Consider the following 23,042-nt stretch of genomic DNA (forward strand, 5'->3'; position numbering starts at 1 on the left):
GATGGATAGTGGCTTAGCAACTTCATCTGCCAGTTCCTTCAGGACCTGCGGATGGATCTCATCAGGTCCCGTGGACTTGTGCATGTTCAGGTGCCTTAGATGGTCTCAAACCTAACTTACTCTCTCCCAAAAAAAAAAAAAAAAAATCTATTTTTTGTGGGCTTATGGAATGTGGGTTATTCCTGCTCCTGGCACTATGCTGTTTGAAGCGTGCACTAAGGTGTTTTAGTGCAGACTGTGTTGGTAATTACTGACAAGGCAGAAAGAAATGCCTTGTGAAAGGGGTGAATTCAGCAGATGTGAACAGAAACGCAAAATATAGCTTCTATGGAGTGAGACAACTTGGGGTAAATAGTAAATACATTACATGCTTAAATTACTTACTTTGAAGATAAACTTATTTTCATTATAATTCTAAGACCATACAGTCACTTCAACCAAAATCATCAAAATGATCATAATCTTGGATTTTAGAGTTTGGTTGGGGTTTTTTTGTTAGGTTTTTCCTTGTTAGGTATCAGTATATTATGAACATGACAGATAATGATGATTTCTCATACATGATTTTCTTTCTAGGTATCACCAAAGAGTGTTGTATATTGATATTGATATCCATCATGGTGATGGTGTTGAAGAAGCATTTTATACCACAGATCGTGTCATGACAGTATCATTCCATAAGTATGGTGAATATTTTCCGGGCACAGGGGACCTTAGGGTAAGGTTGAACATGAAATTTCATTAGGTGATAAATTCCCTCTTATTTTCTTCCTTGTAGATACTGTTTTAATACTAGGTTACAATAACTATGTCCAGTAATAATATACAGCAGTAAGTTTTCAGAAAATGTTAGTCTAGAGTGATAGATCTGTTGAAGAACCTTAGGAAAAAAAATAGAGGATAGTGGGGAAGTAAACTATTTACTTCTAGATGAAATCAACACCTTCACTTCTGGATAAATTGGCTGAAATTTTAGTTCAAATATATAATTAGTTCACTCAGATTTTGGAAATGTCTCTAGGAAGACAACGTAGTGTATTTATAATGATTTTCTGTACATTTCAATTCTGCACATACAGCGAAAAGTAGCTGTTTGGAGATCACATGGCTTCAAAACTTACTTCAAATCTTAGAATATCTTTATATCAGAGCTTTAATAGTCACAAAGCTTCAGCTGCAACTTGAATTTACTGTGTTCTATTTGCCTAGTAATACAGTTGGCTTGTTTCTGGAATATTTCTTATGTCATAAAGTGTGTTTTGAGTTCTCATGATGCTCACTGCTGAAGAACTTTAGCATGCCCCACAGACAATTGCGTACTAAGCCTTATAGCTAGCTTGAGGGAGGGAGCATTGGCCTGTGAAGAATTATCATTTAAGCTGTTGTAGAATCTCTGACAAAGCTGAGAATGGAAACCAATTTTCCTGGCCCTTCATATTAATTTTAAGTCAGTTAGTCATTCCTCATGGTAGACTCTTGTCCATGAGAACAGGAAATTGTTCCACTTCACAACTTGAAAGAATATTTCAAGTATTACGGTTAATATATTCCTAGCTCCAAAGTCTTAAATTAAACATCTTTTTATCAGAGGCACTCCCAGGATAAGTCACTCCTCTGGTATTAGCAACTTTGTATGTTAGTTTGTACATACAGTTAGTAATTTTTTTAAGTTATAAACATTTCTAAAAACCTGACCTACAAAAATGCTGTGTTGGGAAGGGATTCACTGTTTTCCTACTACCTTTAAATTGATTCAAGAGATGCAGGTATTTGTGTTTCTGCTAATATTCCTGGAATGTGTTCTCCTCAGTGTGCTGATGATACCCAGAGGACACAGGAGTAAATGAAAGTTGAGCTTTGAATCAGTGGGATGCTAAGCGTTCATTTCAGTGTGGTTGTTGGAGCTGAATGTTATTACGGTTGTTAGATTTTGTTAAACTGCATTCTAAATTGATTTAGGTAGAAATCAGATTAGGCATTGTTTTTATCCATGTGGTTTAACTTGACTGGCCACAAGGTGGTAGTGGTGTTTCAAACAAAAAGCAGCTCAGACCAGGATGTTTATAATGACAAGCTGTTGCTGAATTTGGCTAGAATTTTTTTTTGAAGGGTTAGATATCTTTGCTTTTTAAAAACAGCACTTCCCGTTGACAGAGAAGTTTATGGATTCTTCACCTCACCACACCCAGGACAAAGAATTTAAAGATACACAGTTGAAATAAATAGAAGAATATTGTATGTTATTGGGATTTTTTTAGCACGGTGTCAGTGACAAACAGCACCTCAGGCATAGTAACTTTTATTCTGTGCTGCTAGCTAGTATTTTGAAATGAGCATTGTCTGCATACAGACTTCAGCAGGCTTTATTGCGATTATTACATCCCCATAGGAAAAAAAAACATTAACTTTTCTCTTCTCTCCAGAGCTTGCAAAGCTAATTGAACTAAAGGGAGAACTAATTCTCTGAAAAGTCAGCGTTCCTTCTGGAGACCAATATTGTGCTGCTTACTTCTGCTCAACTTGATCTGCTGTTGCTGGTTATTTACATCAACTTTAACAGCCAAATCTTATCTTTGTTTTTGTCAGTGGGCTCCATTCAAGCTTGTTTCTGTAATTTAGTTAGTTGGTCTAGTTTGCTGATCAGGCTATGCTTATTTGATGCAGGAAAAAAATCATGCATCAGCTGATGATTTTGTGATTGCAGCTCCGTCAGTGTAGCTGAATCTCACGGAGGTTGTCTAGTTCAGCTGCATTCAACCATTTTCTACTGAAGGTATTGTGCATTCTGAACTTCCAGAGTCCTTAGTAAGTTATTTGACTTTCTACACATCTTACATGATAGCACTAATCTTGTTTTACATAGATGTAGATAGCTCAGTTGAGGCTGTAGTGCTATGTAGAGGCCCAGGTTCTGCAAGGAAACGTGATCCGTTGATGAATGGGCAACTACCAGAATGCTATATTTCTTTAGTGTTTATAACCAATGCAAGTATAGGTTACAAAAAACATCCACTGAGTAGCTCAGGCTGGAAAGCAGTTGTCCTGTTTAGTGGGAAATTGTGTGAACATTTGGTTTTGCTATGTTTTAAGATGAGATCAATTTTATGATTTTTTTTTTTTTTTTTAATCTGGAAAGCAAGGCACTATCACCTCAGAAAAATCAGCGTCTGAAAGCCTAGGTGATTCACTTTTTTTTTTTTTTTTTTTTTTTTTTTTTTTTTTTTTTTGCAGACTGAATGCCCTAATACTACATTTAGAATTTTTAGGAGATGGTAACACTAATTCCAGGGTAGATTTTGAGTAGTTGTAGGTGGTTTTCTGTTTGTTTGTTTTTAACACACTGTGTATAGTATCTTTTAGTTGTGGTCTAACCTAATCTCATTAGAATTCCCAAGTTCTGTAGATGTTTGGGGTTCAGTTGCAATTTTTCTTGTTTTTCCTTGTTAGTTGGGTCTCAAGTTCTGAGCAATCATCCTTCCAGTTGGTCTGAGTTTTAGTAAGTGCCTCTACATGGCATTGGAAAGAGGACTGCTGTTTATGGATCTTGCCTGTTCAGGAAGAGGGAAAAGTCCGTGACTATTTCAATAGCTAGTGTTGAGAAGTTTAGTATTGGTATTGCTGGGCCATCCTACTGATGATGTGTAGCTTTTCAGGGATGCTGGACCTGAAGTGTGCTCTCGCTGCAGAGCTGCTGTCTGACAACAGTTTACAGCCAAACTGAACAGGTTAAATGTTACTGTCTTCCCCATTGTAGCTTTATTAGTGGCAGAGAACTGCTCTGTAAACTGGATCAGTTTCTGTCTGTCTTGGTGATGAGCTAAAGCAAAGAAATGGGAATGTGTGGCAAGCAGGGATTTTTAAGTTTTGAGCTGATCATCAAAACAGAAATGGATGGATTCAGAGTTTAACAACTTGATTTTTTTTGCAAAGAGATTTTTCTTTTAATACGTATGTTGTCCAGGAAACCTGGTAAGATAGACTACTACAGTTCCTGCCTTGTCACCTGATAGAACTGAGAATAATCTGCAAGTTGATTTTTTTGTTTAAAAAGTCTCAATTTCTTTAAGGGTTACCTATAAGCAGCCTCCGTTTGATATTTCTTCTCTCCCTTTTGCTGCAGCTAGTTCTTCATCCTATGTTCGGAGCAAAGAATACGGGTTTTAAAAACCTTCTTAAATCCAAATCTGTACGGCACCAAAAACATGCGTATCACCTTGCTCTTCTCAGGTTTCTTGCTTGTTTTTGCTCAACTATTTTTACCGGGCTAAACTGATCAGTTATGTTTTGTCTTAAATCTTTGAATTAAAAAAAATCAAGTGTACTTACTGCAAATTTAGTCTTGGTGTACAATTCCTACATGCCAAAATGATTTTATGGGAGAATGGGAATCAAGTAAGGTACTTCTCTTTTCCCCTCGCAGATGTGAATAATGGTACAGAATAGCTCAGCAGACTTGTGTAGACTTTTTTCCATTATACCATCATGTGCTTCTATGTTTGTAATAAAGCATTTGTCATCTTTGCTCTTAGGACATTGGTGCTGGAAAAGGCAAATACTATGCTGTCAACTTTCCAATGAGGGATGGTATAGATGATGAATCGTATGGACAGATATTCAAACCAGTAAGTACTTTTTTTTTTTTAAGCTCTCTGGAAAGATAATGGTTTCATTTTGTGGATTTATTTTTGTGATGTGAATTAACAACTTGCTGTTTTATATTGATTATAGATTATATCCAAAGTAATGGAGATGTACCAGCCCAGTGCTGTGGTATTACAGTGTGGAGCGGATTCACTGTCTGGTGACAGGCTGGGATGCTTTAATCTTACTGTTAAAGGTAAGCATAAAAGTATGTGTTTGTTGTCTGTAACTTTATTTAATAGAAACCTCTATCCTTCATGCTATTTTTCAAGACACTTGCATGATGAGGACTGGAGTCACAAAGATTTTGTTCATTACTATGATTAATCACCTCTTTCTTTGCTATACAGGGATGGCCAAAAGAAACCCAGAAGTTGCCTCTTTCTTTCTGTCCATCTAAAAAAGTTAAGCAGCTTGGTTTTCCATGTTCTTCCTAGCCACTCAAGTGATTCCCTTTCTTCTATGCACAGGCTTTCTGTAGCTTTAAAGCAATGTTCTGGATTGACAGGATGACACAGTCATCCTACTGCAACACTTACTATGATGGGCAAATAACAAAACTAGTTGTTCACTTAGTGAACAGATACTGAACACCAAACACCTTGTTGGGCATAAAGTAGGTATTACTGAAATGAGAATACTCACTGCATTGTTAAATTTATAGTGGTGTTTGTTATACTGAGCCTTAGGTTAACATTCATTTTTATTAACTTTTATAGAATTAATTTATTTTAGTACTACTTACATTTCTACCCAAAAGCGTGATTCTCAAAATTGGGATGAGATTAATTTAGCAAACCTTATTATATTATTAGCATATTATATTATTGTTATATTATTAATTTATTTATTTAAGTGATAAATGTTAAATGTATGTTGAACTTTTGCTAAGCCTCGAATCCAGCCTGTTTGAATCATTCATTTTCTGGGTTTTCTTGTTTTCTTAATGAGGCAATTAGAGTTTTGTAGGCAACAAAATGCAGTATAGTATCTGTCAGGTCTGCAGTGTTTCAGGGTTCTTTTCTTGATTTGCACCAGGTGGCAAAGCTACTTCAGTTGCCCATACAGCTCAGATTTTTTTCCATCTTACATATCTTGGAAATCAAGAGAGCTGCTGCCTCCTACAGATGCCTTTCAGTATGCTGTATCTCCCTGGAGTGTGTACTGTCTTGGCACCAGTTCGCTCTGTAAGCAAGACTTAGCAACCTCTAATACAGGTTCAAATTTAGAAGTAGAAAGGACCGAGTACTGATTTGCTGCTTTCCCTTTTTCCCCCTTTGCATTTGACTGAGGAATTGTCCCTAGATTTGTCACTGTGTATTGACATCAGTTACAAAAAGACAAAACACTAAACATCCTAAGAGCATTTCAGAACAGCAGCAATAGGCTGTCATGCAAAGTCTCTGAAGACTGGGGTGGATAATGTTTGATGTATCTTGTACATTTCTTATCTGTAGATCTTGATTACTTGTGAGGTTGTGCTTAGCTTTTGGGGGAGACAGTTCTGTTTTACGCAAATGAATTCAGTTCTCACTTGATAAGCGTGACTGCATATGTCTGATTAAATAGTTCATTGTATATTTTTCTGTTTAATAGATATTTGGTATATATTGTAAATTCTTTTTGTGTTTGACAGGTCATGCTAAATGTGTGGAAGTTGTAAAGACTTTTAACTTGCCATTGCTGATGTTAGGAGGAGGAGGATATACTATTCGTAATGTTGCTCGATGCTGGACATATGAAACTGCTGTTGCCTTAGATTGTGAAATTCCTAATGGTAAATATTAATACCCAAATTAATATTTTATTAAGAAATAATCACGGGAGGATTTAAGTGAACAGAGAGCAAATATTTCTATAGCTAACTGTAATGCATCAGTTTATTCTAAACTATGTAGAAAGCTATTGTTAGGATTTAGCCAATAAACTTTCAGTAGCTTATGCACTAAATGAACTTACGTATTTGGGGCTTTTTTTATGCTTTAGCAAAAGCTTTAAATGATTGGATCATTTTTGGAAAATTCAAAACATGTAAAACTTACTGAACCTTACTTGTAACTTTTTAATATGAATGTCATCGGTATGATAGAATATATACTGCGTTTTGATTGTAACAGCGTAGACCTGTGTTAAGTTGGGCACCACGGACATGGTATTCACAAGAAACTAATGAGGAGTATGCAAGTGTCCGTTTTCTGTAGAAAAACATAACTGTTTTTTTATTGTATCTGTGACTTAAAAGTAACTGTGAAAGTATGTTGACTTCTACTCTTCCATTTAACTCAATTTTGACTATACAAGCTATCTTAAAAAAATTTAACATAAAAAAAAGCAATAGTAGACTTCTTTCAAATAGTTGAATAGTGAAGTAATTTCTCGTAGGAAGATCCCCAAAGATCCTGCACTCCCTTTACTTCTGGCCAAATATACTTCTGGACATGGTCTCTGGAATGCCTTTTTATAAAATTGGTATTTGGACTGGTTTGTTGCACATCAGTCATTGGCAGTTTTCACGTTGGACTGCAACTTTTGCTGATAACCTTTTGCTATTCATGTATCTCCTGATGGATTCATAGTGTTTCTGTCTGACTTCAGTGGAATGCTGCTGTCAGTGAGAAAAGAACATTTGGACAGTACCTTTCAAGATGTCTATTTTCCATCTTGCATATCAATATATATATTCATTGTCAGCTAAAGCTTTTGAACAGACAGTAGTATTTCCTTACCTTGGGACTTTTTTTCCATTAGCATGTCCCATTCAATGGATATATATGCAGTTTTTTGGATTTTTTTTAACGTTCCTCTCAACTTCGTGGGTCCCTGTCATCTTTAATCTGTTCTGAGAAAGAACAGTGCATTTCTAAATGTTGCAACAACAAGTTAATCTTCCTGTCTCCTTTCTATCCACCTAATAAGATTGCTTATCCTGTAATAATCCATAAATGAAGGAAGAAAACACAGGGTTAGATTAGAAGTGGATTTCAGTGTCTTATTTCTTAAGGGTTCTAGGTTTTTTAAATTTCTGTTACTTTATCTGGGAAGGTACAGTCATATTCAATATAAAATACTGCCATTTTCCTGGATATGAAGTTTTCATTGACTTCATTTTGGGGATTAGATGTTCCGGTCAGGGGACCATTATCTGTGAAAATACAAAAAGCGGGGGGAGGGAGGGAACGGACAGACATGGGTGTCACTGAACCACTGTACAGTGTGTACCATGGATATTGAACTAGCTGTGATCTTTAGCCTAATAATACTTATTACGTTTTACTGAAGGAATTTTTTGAATGGCTCACTTAAACCTTTCAAACTAGACTAACTTTGAAAACGGCTATGAGAAATCATCAGTTGATCTTCTCTCTTCTGCAGAAGTAGCGTTTTTAATTATTTTATCAAATTGGTTGCTTACGTTGTTCCAGTATGTTTTAACATGATCACAGTAAAACTTTCTCTTGCTTTTTGTATTTTGCCAACAAATGTAAGTTCACTTATTGAATACTTTAGAGGAAAAACACTGAACAGTTCAGGCAGTACTTAGTTATTATTGTTTACCTGAATGCTTCAGGTTTGGTAGTTCTCTAACTAAAATCCTGTCAAAACTACTGTTGTATTTAAAATGTTTAAAATCTTTTTTAGGTCACAAAGTTGTCTTTTATGTTTTGGTTTATAGAGTTGCCATACAATGACTACTTTGAGTATTTCGGACCAGACTTCAAGCTTCATATTAGTCCTTCGAATATGACTAATCAGAATACACCAGAATATATGGAGAAGATCAAGTAAGTAGTGATTACCTTATCTATCAAGTAGGTCATGTGGATCACATTTCTCCAGAGATTTAATTGTTAGGCAGTTTTGAAAACTGTATGCCTTTCTCTGTTACACACTAAAAGTAAATATTGAATAGATTGACACATTTTTCATTTCTGTCAGAAGAGGTACTTTTTAAAATTCTGTTCCTACAACAGTATGTATGCTTATGAAGTCCTGTGACTATAAATATGAAAATTTAAGACCCAGCTTGGATTTTTACTTTTTCCAGCAACTAAAGAGATGACTGTTTTACTTGGCTTCCCATTCTAATTTTGTAGAAAGCTTATCCTGTCAGGAAAGAAGCTGGTACGCTGCGTTGATTGGGATTTCTAATTCTCAGTTCTGTGTCTAAACGCGAACCGAGATTGTCATTCTTTGTAGCTGTCAGCTGTGAAAATAAAAAGTCACATGTGAGCTCGGACATCCAAAACTGTGGAAAGATAGTGATATGTGTGCAGGCAATTGAGTGACTGTGGTTTGACAAATCCACGAGCTTTGAGAAGCGCTCATTGCCAAGGTATAGTGGGTATGTATTTTTAGCCTGTGCTGCTTCTGATACTTAGTTTATTCCTGCTCACATCCTGAAGGTTTGATTGTAAACAAATATTTTACTTCAGGGCTGGAGTAATGCGTACATACAATCAATTCTGTACTCAGCTGATAAGAGGTAATTGGCTAGCCTGAAGTACTCTTTGCTTACTGAGGCTTGTCCCTGCGCGGGGTTTAAAAGAATAAACCCCCACCCCTGCCCCAACTTTAACAGGCTGTTAACAGTGCACAGGAATTCTTTTGGTTACTAAAAATAGCTGAATAAAGATGTGAAACTAGCCGTATAAGTTTGCCAGTACTGCTATAACCTGTAAAATTGTCAAATTGCAAAATTCATCAAAGCAGATAAAATACTAATTTTAGAAGTGGTTGGTGTGGTGTATAGGCTGTGATTGGTGTTCATAACACAAACATATAAATCACAATCAAATGAAAGGGTTTTAGTTTTTAATAATGTGTAAGGGGGAGAAAACCCACCTATTTTTCACTGATGTAATTCTACAAAATTTCTCTGTAGTAGTAGTGCTCCAGCTGGTGATCCGCCAGGCTGCTTGCTGTATATTGTGTATTGTTGAACTTTCGTGGTGCGAGCAGGCCGCAAAACTTGCTTGGTCTTTAAGAGATCACACTGGGCACGGATTGTGTATGTTCTGTCAGCAGAGATGCAATCTCACATCCTCTACTAGCACCCACAAGAAGAGCAATGACCCATCATTTCAGAGAATCCTCCTTCAGTTAGTTGTATGCTTTCACAGAGACCTAACTTTAGGGGACTCCCTGGGTTGGCGAAGCTGGTTTGCCAGGTCACGTGATTTGAACAGAGGCAGAGACTGTAAGGATTCCAAAAAAGCACTGGTTGCCATTTAGCTCTTCAAATGGGGCAGAAGGATACTGAGATAGTTGTTATAAGTGCTAATATTTGACGCTTGCCACTCCTTTCTACTTGGACTTCTTTGGAACAATAGTTTTAAGTCCCAAGAGAAGTCCAGTGTCCTTCCTCTTCCTGCATGTGGTGCTTTGGAATGTGGGGTCCATCGCATCAGGTTGCTTAGACAGGAGAGAACTTCTCTGTGTTCTCCCTGAAACAGCCAGTAAGGAATCTTACCCAGATGGATCGCTTTTGACCCTGAAGTCATTGCCGCACACAGTGTGGAAGTCTTCATGCTTTAAGTGTCTGTCTTTCTTTCTAAGAAACTAGAGGATATTTTATTATCCTACTTGATACTCTAGCTTATTATAAACAGAGTAATACTGTCACTCAGTTCAGCCCAAGTGGGCAGTAGTTGTGCTGACCCTGTGGGGAACTGAAGACTGAAGTTGATTGAAGTAGGTGTTTAAAAAGTTCAAAGAAAACGATGTTCAAGTACGCTGTGGATACTAATGATCTGTTAGGGGTGGAGAGCTTTCTGAACTTGGCATGCTTTTTTTTTTTAATGAAACAATGACTCTAAAGCAAAGCAGGTTAACTTTGAAAGCAGAGTTTTCAGAATTATATACAAAATCCAAGGAAATGCTACTTCTGTGTAGTAATAACTCTCCTTGTCTGTTACTTGCAGGCAACGCTTATTTGAAAACTTGCGCATGTTACCTCATGCACCTGGTGTACAGATGCAGGCCATTCCTGAAGATGCTGTTCATGAAGATAGTGGAGATGAGGATGGAGAAGATCCAGACAAACGCATTTCTAGTAAGAAATATCTTTTCATGATAGAGCATGTCCAGGTAGAGTCTTTTTAGATTTAATTGTTCAGAACCTTATTCCTAGTAGTGCAGTACTGGAAGATTGGCAGTTCTGTTTCCTGAGTAAAAAATCTTGCCACTGATCTGCCAGTTCTGCTGTTCTTAAGGTGGCATCTCTGCAGAAATCTGAACCTGTTAAAGGGGTCTAAAGAAGTGCTGAAAGAATATGGGTTTTTGCATCTTATGAAACAGTCTGGCTAGTTCAAATCTAAAATAGATGCTTCAGAAGTCTCAATGAATTGTAACTAAAGGAATATGGGACTTAGCTTCTGTCTTGCTATTCACAAAAAAAACCTGTTCCCCATTGATGTAAAATGAGATACTGTATTTTCAAAAAAATACTTTTATTTGGGTTTTTCTGTTGTTGTGAGAGAGGTTTTCCATACTTGCAATACTGCCCTTCACTTTATTACCTTCGTATGGACAATGAGTTGTTCTTCAGCTATAGCTAAGTTTCCTGCTACATTTAACCTTTTTTGATGGTGATTGGAGTAATTCTATAACCTCTTACTGGTGCACTGTCCATTTTCTGAACTGCTGAAACCATAATGTTTTCTCCTGTGATTTAGTTTCCAGTATTTGAAATTCATTTGATACATGTTAAAATACTCCCACCCTCCCCCTCTGTCCCTGTAAAGCTGTTTTCGGAAGTCGTGAGAGTCCCAGAGTATCTTGAAAGATAGTATTTTTAGCCATAATTTAGTTCATCAGTATTAAATGATTATAGTATATTACTACTCATTCTTAATTTGATAGTTCTTTGTTATTAGACCTATTGTAGTTGACTTTATGCTCAATTAATTTCATAACTCTAAATCCTAGTTCGAGCGTCTGATAAGCGCATAGCCTGTGATGAAGAATTTTCGGATTCTGAGGATGAAGGGGAAGGCGGACGACGAAATGTTGCAGATCATAAGAAAGGAGCCAAGAAAGCCAGGATAGAGGAAGACAAAAAAGAGACGGAGGACAAAAAAGCAGGTAGGGCTCTGGTGTGATTTCATTCTATATTTTGGAGCTGCAAATGTCAGTTCTGCCAGGAAAAAGATGCGTTTTCTATTAACAGTTAATTAGCTGTTGAGATGATGATTTATTCTTTCCATCATATTTAAAGCATCTATTTTAAATTAATCAGTTTCAAGATACAGCTATTCACGCTAGAATAGTATTTTCAGCCAAGGGTTATTGTTGCTTCCCCACAAGCTTGAAATCTGAGAGCCAGGGATTTGTATAGCTTAATGAAAACGGGGATAAAAAAGGCTCTTGCTTTAAATACGTTAGACGACGAGTTTGTTCCTGTTTGGTTTTTTGTGGGGTGAGCCAGCTAGTTTTCTCTGAAACAGAAGTTGGATAGGGTTCTGGGGTAAGTGTAATTCCAAGGGCTCTTGACTTGTGCAAGAACAGACTACGTCTTAGGGCTACAAGACTACCACATGGAGCTCAGGGGAGATCCAGGTCTCATTACTGCATACCATCGTTACGGCCAGTCAAGAGAGGCTTGCCTTGAGGTATTTTGAATCACTTGGCATTGTGCCCATGTCACTCCTTTGGATGGATGCATTTAACACTGTATGTTAATATGTAACCAGTGACTTCTTTTAAAAGCTAGTTCCCTCTGGCTAGGAGTATGTACAAAAAATAATAACTCGGTCATGCTTTTTTCTTCTGAGGTCTTTCAAGGTTTTCTTGCATCTTTTGGTATATTTAAAATCTTGTTATTTTTCAGATGTTAAGGAGGAGGATAAATCCAAGGACAGCAGTGGTGAAAAGACAGATGCCAAAGGGTAAACCCTAATTAAGTAATAATGAATGTCACCTTTTTGAAGAGCGTTTATTAATTTAAAATACTATAAATGTTGATTTCTGTAGAGATCACTTTCAATTCCTCATAATACTAAATATTTCAGACTCATGACGGTAGTAATTCAAAATTGCATTTCTAAAACAGTTAATTGAAAAAATGAAACAACTTAACAATTTTATTTTTGCCTTTCTACAGAGCAAAATCAGAACAGCTCAGCAATCCTTGAACAAAAGATAGCCTCTCATCAGTTGCAGAACATAATACTAGCATTGGAGAATACCTAAAAGAAGAAGTTTTCGTATTGAGAGAGACTGCTGATTTCATTTTGTACTATTTGGCATGGACCGTATTTATTTTCAAACGGCTTTGTTCTGGTTTTTGGCAAGTTGTATTGTGAGTTTTCTAATTATGAGGCAGAAATTCCTTTCTTCACCATGCTTTATGTAATAGTATTTAAAAATGGATGTGAGTTATTATGTTAAATGTCTAAACTGATCTATTAAAGTAATTTGCCTTTCCTGAGCTGATTTTACCTTTTTTGTAATTTTATCTTTATTAAAAAAAAAAAATTGTACTTGGTTGTCTTTTGTCCATCATTGAACCACAAAGAGGAAAAACTCCATATAAATGAAGCAGACTTACATTTATCTGTGAGTAGCCAGTGGATTTAAATGGACGGCTGGCGAACGCACAAGTTGAGCTGTGGTGCTTTCATCGACTCCACACGTTTCAGTGGCTTCTGCATGGGGTGCAAACAGATGTACTGGAATACGAGTACGTGAGATTCGAACAGGCTGAATAAATGGGTGAAGAGATGTTGGAATAAGGTGGTTGTATGAACTTGCGTTTTAATGTAAAGGTTTAAAACTCTGCAGTCACATGCCTTCTACTGTCCAACAACCTCTTCCACCATCAGAATCTACCCAAAAGACTGATTCATTTGCTGTTCGTGAAATTTATGGTCGTCTTTCACTTCCTATCTTGCAAGCTTTGAGAGTTTGGATTTCATTTATAACCCATTCTGATTTTTTACAACTATGAGCAACACAAAACTTTGTCCCCCTTAAAAAGAAAGGTTTTTATTGCCTTTCTTCTTGATTCGCTAGTTAGTTCTGGTGCCTGAATTGAAACAGAGACCTGAGTGTGCACATTTTTTTTTCTTTCTCAATCTACAACAGTTGTCTTGTAGATTGATGTTTAATGAAATGCACAAACTTTGGTATCAAGATTTCAGAGCGGTGAGCACAAAAGTTTGCAGAACTGCATTGCTACCCAGTCTTTCTTTCCTTTTTTAATAAAAATCTTACTTTTTTTTTTAACCTATTCTCTCTTTTCCATAAAATTCTGGGATTGTTATCTATGGCCTAGTTGACTCATTCGTTTTAAAATTCCAATGCACTGCAACTAGGACTACTGGAGTATGTAGGAGGAGAAGAGTTTCGTTTTCTTAATGCCTTTTTAGTGTGTATATATGTTTGGGTTTAGTTTTTTTCTTAAACCTTACTTTAATCTTCCTGAATGTTTCATCTTGAAGTCTTCTCTGACACTTGGACTCTTGAGTAAACTTAAGGATTAGACACTTAAAGGTGCAGGGAGAGATATAGTGGGATTTTTCAACACCTGTGTACTAGTGCTGTGTTCTTCCTTCCTTCCTTCCAGGAAAGTACCCGTAAAGACTCCCATTTGTCTGACTCTATTGAAAAAGCAGATATAATTTTTTTGCTGCAGTTCAGTCGAGCTGACCAGTGCTTCCCTAACCAACATTTGCATAATAATCTTCATAGTAAATTTGCCCAGTAATTTAAACGCTATGCTAACCTGTTCCTTCGTAAGGCTACAGGAAAGCCTTACGATTCAGTTTTACAAAGAGTAGTGTGAACTCTTAATTGTCTGCTTCAAGTCTTTGATGGATTGTTACCTTTTTGACTGAAGTTTAGCAAGAAGATAGCAATTCTCTGTGGTTTAAGATGCTGTTAATTTTAAATAGTTTGTGGATTAATTGCTGGTTCTGTTGGGAATGAAGACTAAGTATGTGGTTAGAATTAGTGGACTGAAATACAGTATTTAGGGGAATAAAATAGTTTGGGTTTTTTTATGTGAATTTAGACTGTTGCCATCAGTAGACTCTTTAACATGTCAGTGTGTTTTTGCTAGACTGAGAACCTCTTTGCTCCAGTATTGCCCATGTGGTGAAGCATTGCTTTTCTGTTTTATTTGAGGTGGGGATAGTTAAGGTACACGTGTTCTAGGGCCATGCCCTGGCCAAATGGTCCGTTTGCTTTCCTCTAGTCTCATGTTACCTCTCCAGGATTGGATCAGGTTTTTTTTTTTTTTTAAGAAAAAAGCAAGAAAGCTGTTTTCACTTAATATTTCCAACAACAGCAGGCAGCCTCTGTGTGCTGTAAAAGGGTCTTGGTCTGCAGCTGACTTCTCTGAGGATGGGGGAAGAGTATTTGGGGAGGAGTGCTGTGAAAATTAACTTGTTTGAGCTTTCGGTAGGTTATACATGTTCTCTGGACACCTCTTAGAGCATCTGGATCTTTGGAGATGCTCTTTTTAACCTGAAGAGGTTTGGGAGGACTTGCTGCATTTTTCTGTTCTTGGTTGAGCCCTGGATTTGGAGACAACATCTGGGAGCAGGTGTGCAGTCTCCCACGTGGATCCAATACCTGCCAGCTCTCTAGGGCAAGGAGGATAAAAGTTGGATTTGGGCAAGTGGTAGAAAGGCTGTAGGATCGTGCCAAGAGGGTGGGAAGAGGTCAGAGACACCGTAAGCGTCCACCGGTATCCATAAGGCGTTTGGCACTCTACATTTTGTTACAGAAGTTTTGACTTTCTAGAACTGAAGGTAACATATATGTCTATACTCGCAGTGATGGACATCTTAGTATATTTTTTTAAAGTTGTTATATACCTTGCTCACGTCTGTTACAGAGTTCTTGTTCAAGTAACCTGTCATCTCTTCTAGCATCACAAGTAGATCAAGAACTATTTATTCTTCATTAGCTGGATTTCCTGGATACAGGTATCAAAAAGATCCAAGCTTGTGACTTTGGCTCACTTCAGCACAAAGCAGTAAAACGTAGTGACTTTAGTATGCAAATGAAATCCAAGAATATGTATAAGTGATACTAAACCCTCAACTCGCTCAAGATAAGCAAAAAGGTTAACCTTTTTGCCTCGCTCTCAATCATTTATTGAAAATGACGATGCTATTCATATCCTGCTGAGGATTGATGAATATCTCTTCTATTATTGAAGGGAGGTGTAATATATAACTTTGTCTGTGTGTAGCCTCACTGTTTAAGCAACTTTACCTTGAATTAACCATGCAAGTTCTCTGGACACAATAATTTTGTTTTTATTTTTATTTTGTAATAGGTTTTTCCCCCTCTTAAGCTGTTGTTCGCACTTCTACAGCTTGCGCAGACTTATGCCGCAAGACTTGGCTATCTCTAGTGCCTCACGTAACATTACTTTATGCTTAGTGTTTATGTCCGGAGGAGGGAAGGTTCCTTCCCTCGTCCTTAAAGAACTGATCCATATTTCAAGCATAACTTGCTTGTAGCTTTACCTATCCAAGAAAAGATTTTTGCTTATTCCAAACACTGACAGTTGCCATCCAATTTTTAAAACCCTGAAAGCTAAGAATAACAATAGATTTTTTTTTTAATGTTCATGCTGGCTATCAACGCTGAAGGGTTTTTTATTAATTTTTTTCTAATATGTCATTTATTACTACCATCTCCATTCTTTCATGAAGGACCTTGTAAAACATCTGATATTGTTGTCACTTCATAAGGAGTTTCTGAATGTTTTGTCTTGGGAAAAGCGCAGGATACTCAAGAGTATTTCCAAACTGCATTGTTCAGATATTTTGCAGGCTGGATTTTGGTGTAAACAACTATTTCCTGCTCAGGTAGGAATACGAGATGTTCCTATTTCAAGAGCTACAGTACCTGTACTGAGACGTTCTTTGAAACGCTGTAGGTCTGCGTACAGACTGGAGGCAGATTTTTGTATTGTCAATTTCTTTGTTTAACAGGAATATAAATATGAATGCATATCAACAGCTGTTCCTTAGCTCGGGGAGAGGAGGGAGAAGGATCAGGATTTTTTGATGTTTTGGGTTTTTTTTTTTAATTTGGATTCCTTCTTCAGTCCTGTTCCCCAAGTGACTATGCAATGTTTGGCTGGTCTTCCAGGGAGGACAAGAAGTAACCAGAGAGGAGTACCAGCCGTTTTAGCAGAAGAGCTAATTCAAAATGGACTTCAAGTTGTGGCCAAAAACTTGAATTTATAACATGGTTTTCATTTATGTATTTGCAAGCCCCACTGAAAATACATTTCATGTACTTGCAGCTTCCCATTCTTACAGTAAGTAGCGTTTTGGGAACATAAGTTTGTGTGTGGGGAGGAAAAAAAAAATCTGAAAGGGAATTCAGAGTCCAGAATTTCTTTTGCCCAGAGCCTAGAATTGACTACTTCTGTTCACATATATGCTAGTGGTTTAAGATGGACAATGTGGCTGCTCTTCGCCAAATTTTCAGTGGGATTTAGAAATCCGTAAATTGAACCATATTAGAAAGGATTATTATATATGGTTAATAGATGTTGCAAAGATACAGTCTGTAAGATACTATTCAGAACATGGTAGCAGAAATAGTACATATTATCAATACAGTTAGCAACCATGGGGTGTTTTTTTAAAGAATGTAATAATTTGTAATAATTACCTATTTGTGAGGTGAAGACAGCAAAAATGGAGACTCTGTGACCATATTTGGTCATATTATAATTCACTCCAAATGACTGCAAGTTAACTTCAATAAATAAAATTGTAAATGCAAATGTACACATCTGTTCTTGGGTACGGTTGAAGCACAGGCAGGAATTTGCAGAGGGAGGGGATTAGGTAAACTACAGCCGTCACCCTTATTCCCTCTGCTGCTGTTTCCTCAGCACCACCAAATGCGCTACGTTATTTGTTCCCCATCCCATGGCAAGAGAGTAGCTGCAATCTCTTCTCCCTCTATGGCTGTATCTTGATTTGACCAGCTCTCTTTTAGTCTTTTTTAAGTGAGATAGTTTTACACCTGAAAACGGTTCTTTAGCTCACTAAAACTATGAATGGATGCAGCCATTTGAAAAGGTTGTCTTCTAAGTGATAGTTTTGTTACTTTTTTTGCTAGTAAAAGAATCTTTCAAATTCTTTACCTTTTTTCCTGGCTCACTTGTGTCATTCTGTTTAGTCGTATCACCTCTGTAAGAGTACATGCAAAGGGAACAGGGAATTATATGAGCTTATTTAAAAAGACGTTATATACCACAGTCAGCAGTAAATTTAGTGAAGTGTTTAATGCTTTTCAACTTACCGTAGAGAATACAGTATCTTTTTGAAATGGCATTTGTTGTAAATAGAATAACCTGGCAAAACTAGCTACTGAAGCTGGATAGCAGCAGGCAGAAATAAAGAATAACTTCCTAGGTTCGAAACTTGTATTAATAATAGTCTAGGCCTAATGTTTTCCATGATCATGCTGCCAGAAGAAGGAGGGAAAAAAAAAAGAAAGAAAAAAGCTGTGGGCAAGCTTTAAGTAATTCCATGTTGCAGTTGCCAAACCAGCTCCACATGGATAATGCATATGCTGAATTGCTCTTTGTTTTTTAAATCTATTTTAAAAACTTTCTTTATGTGATGCTGCTTTTAACAATATTTGATTCCATAAAATGCCCCAGAGACTTAGCTGGTGGAGGAAAAAATTCTATATCATTGCAGATTGTATCATGCTGCTGTATTAAGCCTAGAACAAAATTGACTCAATATTTTAAAAGCAGTTACTCTTTCAGGCTAGCAAGCAATTGAAGACAGACAAATCAGCAGAAGTGAAGGGAAGATCAGAGCGAGCCAGAAGGGTTATGAGTCAGAAAACCACGCTGTTGCGTGGCTGACTGAGACCCCATTTGGTCAGAAAGGTTTTTAAACACAATAGCAACATTCTTTTAAAGTTTCTACTTAGTACCTTTCTGCGGAGACCAAAATTATGAGGGTGATTTCTGACAGCTCAGATTGGAAGAAAGACTTAAACACCACGGATTTTTAAATGGAATCTTTTTTTGTGCTAACAGTCTTCACACTAACCTTTTCATTATGTGAATGAATGGGGCATGCTTCCCTACTTGCATCACTGTGCAGGGTTTTTTGGTTGTTTCCCTTCCCTCCGGTTTTTTTTTCCCTATTTTTTGGCAGTGTGTTTTCATTCCATGGTCAGTGAGTGGTAACATACTAAAGGAATCTGTGAATAGACAGTGCTGCTGTAACTGCAGATACATATGTTACCAGTCTAAAAAATTGCGCTATGCACGTTGAACATCAAAAACCTTAGACACTCTCCTTTTTTAAAAAAAAAAAAAAAGAAAAAAGCTGGATATTGCTAGAATTGCCCTGCAGAATCTTATATGCTTCTTCTGTCTAAAGGGAAACATTAAGACCAGTAAAGTTGGCACATTCTCATCAGACCAGGGGTTGGTCTAAACCATTGGCAGCACAGGAATGAAACGTAAATGCCTGTTCCCTCTACCCACAACCAGCAGGAGCCCGTGACTCCGTGTGCGCACAGAGCATGAGAAAAACAGTGCCTTGGTCACTGGTGCTGAGACCACAGCTTTGTGTTGTGCAGAAGTAAGGACTTGTGCTGTACACGTTCAATGTATGGGATGAGAAAGAAGCACCATTACAAGGCCGTGCTGCTCTGCAAACGCTAGTGAAGGTCTCTTGGATGTGGTACCTTTAAAAAAGCTTGCTCAGCTTTCAGAGGCTGTCTAAGGGGGAGAATATGGGTCTCTGTTTAGCATAATTTAAACTTTCTCTTGTTTACCCCTCATAGGCTGGTGTTTCTCAGCCTGGACTGCATGCAGGGGACAGCTCTAAGACTCCCATAAGCTCCTAAATGGGTTTTGTTTGAAAACCCACTTCATTCTTCATGCCTATGCCTAAAGCTATGTTTGATGTGTCAGAGGGAAGGGAAAGGAAATCTAACTGTGGAGCAGGCTTGGAGGGAGAAAAAATCCCTTGGTATCTGTAAAGTTTGACAAAAGTGTTTTCTGTTCTGTTTACCTTAGTAGATGTTTCCTATTCCCAGATGAATGGTGCCCTAAGTCTTAAAACAATGGGTTAAATTTAAGATATGAGCTATTTTGGGCGCCTAATCTGAGAGGCGTTTGGGATTTGATGTTGAGAGGCAGATAAACAGCAGTTCTGCAAATCAGCACCTCCAAATGCAAGTTGCTCCAAATGAAAGTTGCTCTGCAAATCAGCACCTCCAAATGAAACAGAGAGCCTGAACATCTTGTAGTTTCTAAACTGATGAACTGAAATTTTGGAACATGAGTTAAGCCTCTATGTGACAGCAACAATGATTAGTTACTGCATACATGCCTCTTCTGGTTTCTCTGTGCTACATGATGACATGAAAAGTTTCTTTACAAATTTCTATTTTTAATATTAAAAATATTTCCAGTACTGTTACAGATCCCCTTCGGTATGGGTTCATTGTTTGTTTTCTTTTCTCAGATTGCTAAGTTGTCTTCTGGAGGCAGGCCAGGAGAATTATAATGCAGGCCTTGGCATGTCCCTGTAGCTTTCGTTGTTAGTGTATGGTAAGCATGTCTAGGCACGCTGCAAAGGAGCAACAGTGCATGATACCGTGACTGGTTTGGCTCTTTGTAGCCCGGAGTGATACAAACCTTGACAAACAGTTGGGGTAGCTCCTGCAGGGACAAGTGTTGAGACAGACCGCAACTAAAGGTGCATCTCTTATAACACGCTGGCTTGAAATGACCTTGCTCAGCTTTCAGTAGCAGTTTTGCCAGGACAGAGTTCAGCTCAGGCTGATTTAAAATTAGGTCTCAGGTAGGCTGAGCTTGTGTATAACCGGAAACAATGCTTTTGAGGTGCTGGCTTAATACATCCCGGCAGCAGGGAGGTGAACTCTAATGTTAAGACTGAAACTAAGATATGTGATAGAGAGGAGATAGATAGAAGGGAAATTTGTTGTTGTTGCTGGTCACATCAACAATAGGACTCTCACTGCTAGTCCTGGAGACCTTGCTTCACCAGAGCCACCTCCTCCCCCACAGCAGTCTCATCTGTGCTTGTTTAAAAACAAGCAGATCCTGCCTGAGCAGTCCCAACCACGGCATTTCCTACTTGAGCTCTCCAACAAGAGGATATGGGAGTTACCAGGGGTACTGAACCCTGCAAGAAGGGCCTTTGGGTAAGGCATTTACAGAGTTTCAGATGTTGCAAGGTTAGCTAGGGTGCGCTCCTCTGTTCCCTTTCTTTTGGTTGATCACTTCTGTTTGTGAGCAGCACGCAGCTTAGTTCTGCATGCACTCCATGTGCTGTAAGAGCTGGTGGGCACTACCAGTTTTCTGTGCCCAACCAGAACCTGGAGTCGATTCTGGGAAGCGCGAATCTGTGGCTCTGAGGGGGTGGGAGCCAGTGAAAGAGGAATCAGGTCTCCACCTCTTCCGTCCTCCCTGTGCAGGAAGTTATGTGGGAGTTTGTTGGGCTGTCACCCTCCCTGGGACGCTGCCTCCAGGACAAACAGAGGAGGTATGACCTCACTCAGCTCTGCTCCCTCGCAATGAAACGCCATAAACAAGAGCTGCTTGCACATGATAGTTCTCGTTAATCTAAACACAGCTAATACAAAAGATGTGCAAGGCTCTCTAGAAACTGTTCAGCAAAACATCAGAGCCGGAAAGCCTCATTAGCAGGCACATAACTAACATGCTTCTGATTTTGAAAAGAAGCTCAGAAAATACCCAGTGAACTCCTGCAGCCCCTTTCCTGAACTCCTGAATGGTCATTAAAACCACTGTTGCCCCGTTTAAGGAATTTTCTTAAGGCTAAAATGTGTTCAGAGCATCCCCATCTCACCCCCGTAGAATAAGACCAGAGACTGAGAGCACTGGATGAGCTTTGCTGTCCATAGCGTCATCTCAAGCATTGCTTGCTTTACTTCTTTTTCTCTTGCCCTCACACCTCCCCAACTATGCCGGTAACCCAGTCAAAGGTGACATAACAGGCTGGGTTGGGGAATTGATCTGGGACTTGGAATAAGCCAGCAAAAAGGTTCTGTGTGCTCATCCCCTCACGAGCTGGCACCGCTGCGAGGCTCGTGCAGTGCCGACGGTAGGTGGGAAGAGGCAGAAGTCACTTGATGTGGTACCAGCACTGAGAGAAAGGCTTATCAAATATTTTTTTTTCGGTGTTCTTTCTCCTTGTTATTTATAGGGCTTGTTTTTCAGGGTACAAATTACACCGATTTAAAAGCAGTTTTCTGGAAGTATTCCATATTGAAGATGCCTAGTCTTTTCAGTATTTCAGTATTAATGTTCAAGTAGTGAACTAGTCCTTGCTTAATAAGACAACTGGACAATATTATCTGATTTTTAAAAGGAGAACAGTTCCTAGGCTGCTGCTCTAGCAAGGACATCTTATTAAGTCGGTGATAAAAACTTTACTACTTTTTCAGGGTAAAACCTTATGTGCTACGTTAAAAAAAAAAAAACCAAAAACAACAAAATGAGGTTATCTGCAAAATACTTTCTTGTTTGATCTCTTCACTGTTTCAGCTCTTTTTTTCCTTCTGTCTGCATTCTCCAACCCCAGGTGGTGAGGCCAGTGAAATGCTGGTGCATGTCACCCATGGTCATTGATGAACTTGGCACTGAAGATCTGTTACAGACCACTGTTGTGGTCCTGCTACTATGCATAGTCCTATTTATTGTTTCACTTTTGCCTGAAGTTTCATTATGGATGGAGGGTTTGTTTGTAAATTCCTTTGGAATTTCTCAGCTTGGTGAGATCTGTAGGGGGTGGGGGTTATTTCTCTGCCAGAAATACTTGGACTCATCCTTCAAATGTTCTATTGTCTTAAGCTTCTTGCAGCTGCTTTATGATTTTTTTAATTTTTTTTTTTTTTTTTTTACTATCCCTACTTTCACTGTTTGAGTTTTTTTCCGATTCATTGTGAAATCCCAATTCAACAGTCATGGAGACTGTGAAGAATTATTTACTTACCAATGTAAAGTTCCTTCTTAAACAAGTTGTTGCTTTATAAAACTTGATGGGATGACCTGTGTCCTGGTTTTGGACTAAGGAATAGGCTAAGGGAATGATATCTATGTCTATATATATATATATAATCACCACCCCTTTTCCTGTTTTTGATAATGGAAACGTATTGGAAAGTGGGGGACCTGGGCATGACGTAGATGGTATAGAATAAGGGGTGGATACTGTCCTGGTTTCGGCAGGGATGGAGTTAATTTTCTTCCTAGTAGCTGGTACAGTGCTGGGTTTTGGGTTTAGGATGAGAATAATGTTGAAAACACGCCGATGTTTTAGTTGTTGCTCTGTAGTGTTTATACTAGTCAAGGACTTTCCAGCTTCCCATGCTCTACCGACTGAGAAGGCTGGAGGTGC

General features: G+C 38.1%; 1 protein-coding gene across 1 annotated transcript in view; it reads left to right on the forward strand.

Moving 5' to 3' along the window:
* HDAC2 (histone deacetylase 2) overlaps positions 1–13,116 on the forward strand; it is an 18,202-nt gene extending 5,086 nt beyond the window's left edge. Inside the window, exons 5-13 of the mRNA XM_009325672.1 lie at positions 577–718; positions 4,530–4,622; positions 4,729–4,837; positions 6,278–6,418; positions 8,315–8,423; positions 10,563–10,693; positions 11,569–11,724; positions 12,470–12,527; positions 12,743–13,116. Coding sequence (XP_009323947.1) covers positions 577–718; positions 4,530–4,622; positions 4,729–4,837; positions 6,278–6,418; positions 8,315–8,423; positions 10,563–10,693; positions 11,569–11,724; positions 12,470–12,527; positions 12,743–12,773 — 970 coding nt within the window. The 3' untranslated portion in view covers positions 12,774–13,116. The remainder of the gene's footprint in view (positions 1–576; positions 719–4,529; positions 4,623–4,728; positions 4,838–6,277; positions 6,419–8,314; positions 8,424–10,562; positions 10,694–11,568; positions 11,725–12,469; positions 12,528–12,742) is intronic.
* The last annotated feature ends 9,926 nt before the right edge of the window (positions 13,117–23,042 follow it).

Source organism: Pygoscelis adeliae, unplaced genomic scaffold (assembly GCF_000699105.1).
Source record: "Pygoscelis adeliae isolate BGI_AS28 unplaced genomic scaffold, ASM69910v1 Scaffold54, whole genome shotgun sequence".
Classification (NCBI taxonomy): domain Eukaryota; kingdom Metazoa; phylum Chordata; class Aves; order Sphenisciformes; family Spheniscidae; genus Pygoscelis; species Pygoscelis adeliae.